The 4,684-nt window shown below is 49.7% G+C and overlaps 1 protein-coding gene across 1 annotated transcript in view; it reads left to right on the forward strand.

The window, feature by feature from the left end:
- The first annotated feature begins 314 nt into the window (after positions 1-314).
- col28a1a (collagen, type XXVIII, alpha 1a) overlaps positions 315-4,684 on the forward strand; it is a 22,844-nt gene continuing 18,474 nt past the window's right edge. The window contains exons 1-4 of the mRNA XM_060043267.1: positions 315-1,001; positions 1,373-1,490; positions 2,362-2,502; positions 3,382-3,941. Coding sequence (XP_059899250.1) covers positions 2,382-2,502; positions 3,382-3,941 — 681 coding nt within the window. The 5' untranslated portion in view covers positions 315-1,001; positions 1,373-1,490; positions 2,362-2,381. The remainder of the gene's footprint in view (positions 1,002-1,372; positions 1,491-2,361; positions 2,503-3,381; positions 3,942-4,684) is intronic.

A 4,684-nucleotide genomic window follows, 5' to 3' on the forward strand; every position in this document is an offset into this window, starting at 1 on the left:
ATATTAATAGTAAAGAATTTCTTTTTTTATTAATTGCTTTTAATTTATTTGTTAGAATTGATCCTACTGGTATCTGGGTTTAATGTAGTGGTCGTTTTTTCAAGTTTGACCTAGTCCTATGCATTAATTGTATTTAAAGTATTGGGTAAAGGTAAAGGAAACATACCATGAGGCCTGTCTGGAGTCATAAATATGACATTATGGAATAAGTCACTTTTTGTGAACCTGAAGGGAAAGACCGGATGTCTGAGAGTTATGATCTGCCACATGCTATTGGAGCTTGGAAGTCATAGCTTCCTGGCTCCCTGGGTTGAAACGAAGCTGAAGATGAGTTGTTGCTACCTTTCTTTAAGTTAAGTCTTTGTTTAGTTAGTTAAGTTTATTTCCCGCAGGTTTGCTTATTAGTTAAACGGCTTCTCAAGGTTTGGTGTAAAGTGCACCTACCAGATGTGCAGGCTGCTGTACACTGACAGGCTGCTGCTCACCGACACGCTGCTGCTCACTGACAGGCTGCTGTCCATTGACAGGCTGCTGAACTTACAGGCAGCTGAACACTGACAGGCAGCTGAACGGACAGGCTGCTGAACCATGACAGGCTGCTGAACTTACAGTCTGCTGCCCACTGACAGGCTGCTGAACTTACAGGCTGCTGAACACTGACAGGTTGATGAACAGTGACAGGCTGCTGCTCACTGACAGGCTGCTGTTCATTGACAGGCTGCTGAACTCCCAGGCTGCTGCACCCTGACAGGCTGCTGCAGTAGGGCCTCAGTGAATCCATCAGGAGCGTCTCCCTTCCCTTTGCGCCAGGAGCGGCGTGTGTCTGTTTGATTGATGCCAGGCTCCTGTCAGGCCCTATAGCCTGTCTACCTGAGTTACGACGTGGGGCCAAATGGCTCTTTTCCATATTGACATTTTCCAGAGCTCTCTTCTGAGCGGATCTCGCCCGCATGGACCGCGTCTCGATAGAGGATCATCGCTCCGCTCCCATTCTGGACCCCGTAAGTCTTCTTTATGTTGCTTCTTATTCAATGTTTGATTGACATTCGGTCACACACTTAAGGCCAATTGCAAAGATGGGAGAAGTATTGCTATGGTACACAGAGAGCTCCCAGCAGAACAGTAAAGCAGGAATGCATTCAGCGTTCCTGGATGTTCCTCGTGTTGGACCACAGTGGGCCCGGGCGACCGCAGCCTCTCAGAACGTGTTGTTACAACCGTCCATGATCACACAAACACAACCGTGGACGCAGCCTTTGTCTTCTCACGGGGGGATTATTAACGCATTCCCAGCCTTGCTGGCCCTGCCTTTGCCTTTGAGCTCACAGGGTCCTCGTCATACATATTCAGTGTGTGTGTGGGGGGTGTCCAGCAGGTCTGACTCCAGAGCGCGGACCCCCTCACTCGGCGGCCTCAGAGCAGCGTCACCTCGGACCCACAGCCGTCCCTCCTGAGCCTCTACGGAAAACAATCTGCGTCTGATTTAACAGGTGAGAGCTGCTCTGGTTCATTATATGCTTGTTTTTGCGGTGCTGATTACATGATGGCATAGTTAGCTACTGGGGTGGGGTGGGGGGGGGGGGAGCACCAAAAGTGTATTCAAATAGACATCTATTTCATTATTCATGGATCACTGTTGATACTGCTTAGAAAGACGTTTCAGTTATCAACCTAGGCCTAACTAAGTTATGTTAATATAAGTCCACAGTCGGTAAAATATGGCCCCACCATAATTGTTTTGAAGAAAATACTTTTGGCTGGGTCTTAATATAGCCTATAATATAGTTTGCAATTATATAATATAACTATAGCAATTGATCTATATGTGCTTCTGTCTGACTCTACAAAAACGCCGCTATACTTTCAGAGACTGAGATGGTTTAAATCAGTGGCCATGCAGTGAATACATTTCATGATTAATATTTATGGCGCAAAATCGATAGACAGACGAGTGTAGCGTTGTCCCCCCCTAGTGTTGTGAACCAGCAATGTTTGGCGTGCCGGAATTCGTCCAGCAGTGGAGGGATTCCACTGTGTGAGTTGTGAAGACTTACTTTTTTGAAGGATAAGGGATTATAATTGGCTACATGCTCAATTATATAATTGTGTTAATCGTAGGGAACAGAACACTTTATTTACTTCAGGGTTAGAATTCCAAAAATTGGCAAGATTTACGATGGAGGAAACAAAATTATGAAATTGAGTTTTACAGCTTCAAGGTTTGAGTAAATATATTCTTATAATTATTTAAACTAAATAATAGTTCATGAATAAATAAATAACACATCACACAACATCGATATCGACTTTTGCAGTAGGCCAATATCGTGTTAAATGCAGTCCCCACATGTTGTGCGGCAGGGTGAGCGGACGCTGGAGTCATGCGCTGGGTCCTAGAGCTAGCCTGTCTGATGCTGCTCCTGCGGCTCTCTGCCGGAGCCCAGGGGAGGAGGAGGAAGGGGCAGAGAGACGACAACCAGGTCATCCTGAACGAAGGGAAAGGTAAGACAACAAGTAAATCACATCACATGTGTGTTTGGATGGATACGTGTGTGTTTGTGTGTGTGTGAGTGTGTGTGTGTGTGTGTGTGTGTGTGTGTGTGTGTGTGTGTGTGTGTGTGTGTGTGTGTGTGTGTGTGTGTGTGTCTGTGTGTCTGTCTGTGTCTGTCTGTGTTTTTTTTTTGGGGGGGGGCTTCTTGGGATGCCCTTCCCTTGAGTATTGATGCCCGTATTATGAAGACCCATGCAACATGATTCTGTCAATGTACTTTACCGCACCACATTTGAAAAAGTGAGGCACTGGAGAGCACTATTTGTTTGAATGCAAATACAATTTTACCACAAGATGGGAGAAATCTTGGAATCCCAGCCTCACAAGAGGGAATTAACGTTCCTCCACAGTCAGCCCAACATATTCAGTCTGTGTTTGCTGAGGCTTTGGTTCTAGTGGTTAGTGTGCTACCCTTCAGCAGAGGGGACCCCAACCTTTGTTTCCCCCTCAAGGCCCACTTCCAAGTCATCTAAACAAGTTTCTATGGCCCAGAGTCTACATGAAATAAGATCTGCACCCAGCCACAACCCAATTATCAACATAAACCCAACCATGGTGACCAACGTTCCATATGTACCCACCCTTATTAAAGCAACCATTATTTTTGTAAGAAAATACAATCAACATTGTTTTTAAACAAAAAGGCGAATAGCTTTAGACTAAATGACTGAGCAGTTATGAATCCCAGCTTTAACCCACAGGCCCTCTCTAACCTGACATAACCTGACCGACTCACAGCTAGCGTGGACCCCCCCCCTGTGGTGTGCATCGAGGCCGCAGTAACCCTGTTGCCCTTGTCTCTGTCTCCGTGGCTGTGGCTGATGTGCCAGTGCTGGTGTGCCCGGTGGAGCTGATGTTCCTGGTGGACAGCTCGGAGACGGCCAAGCTGCTGCTGTTCCAGAAGCAGAAGGAGTTCGTCCTGCGCTTCAGCGAGCGCCTGTCCCGCCTGCAGGCCCCCGGGTGGCGCGTGCGCCTGCGCATGGCCGCCGCGCAGTACAGCAGCAGCGTGGTCGTGGAGCACAACTTCCGCGACTGGCAGGACCTGGACGTGTTCCGGGGCCGCGTGGCCGCCATGGCGTACATCGGCCACGGCACCTACTCGGCGTACGCGCTGGGCAACGCCACGCGGCTGTTCGGCCGCGAGACGTCCCCGGGCAGCCTGCGGGTGGCGCTGCTGATGAGCGACGGCGTGGACCACCCGCGCAGCCCCAGCGCGCTGGCCGCCGCCGCCGACGCCAAGAACCACAACATCAGGGTGTTCGCCATCCGGCCGTCGGGCCAGCCCCGCGACGCCGTGGAGCGCCTGCGCTCCGTCGCCAGCGCGCCGCCCCACCAGCACGTCTTCAGCCTGGCCGACCCCCAGATGGAGGAGCGGCTGTACAAGGAGCTGGTGGGTGGTCCTCTGTATGACTAGAGACCCCCTCTAGTGGGGGGGGGGGTCCCCTCTGAGACTAGAGACCCCCTCTAGTGGGGGGGGGGGGGGTCCCCTCTGAGACTAGAGACCCCCTCTAGTGGGGGGGGTCCCCTCTGAGACTAGAGACCCCCTCTACTTGGGGGGGGGGGTCCCCTCTGTGACTAGAGACCCCCTCTAGTGGGGGGGTCCCCTCTGAGACTAGAGACTAGAGACCCCCTCTACTTGGGGGGGGGTCCCCTCTGTGACTAGAGACCCCCTCTAGTGGGGGGGTCCCCTCTGAGACTAGAGACCCCCTCTTGTGGGGGGGGTCCCCTCTGAGACTAGAGACCCCCTCTAGTGGGGGGGGGGGGTCCCCTCTGGTAGCTTGTCAGTTTAACATTAGCCGGTTTCACAGTGGATACAACCTTTAAGAGGTCACACCCCTCGGCCTCACGGTGATGTTTCTTGAGATCCTTCCAGATGCAATGTTTTACATTTTTTGCAATTCTGAAATTATCGAAATTATCGAAATTATCGAAATGATCGAAATGCAGTCATTTGACCATTTGTTCGATCTTTTTGTTGGATGAGTCATAATAATATTATTTTGCACGTATATCTATACCATTATGGTAGGCTTTTATAATATAGACATGATTGACAACAATAAATTGTAATTTGTACATTTGCATGTTTGTCTGAAGAAATACTGGCAATTCATGACATTTGTTAAATGTTAA

This window comes from Gadus macrocephalus, chromosome 22 (genome assembly GCF_031168955.1).
Source record: "Gadus macrocephalus chromosome 22, ASM3116895v1".
NCBI classification, from domain to species: Eukaryota; Metazoa; Chordata; class Actinopteri; order Gadiformes; family Gadidae; genus Gadus; species Gadus macrocephalus.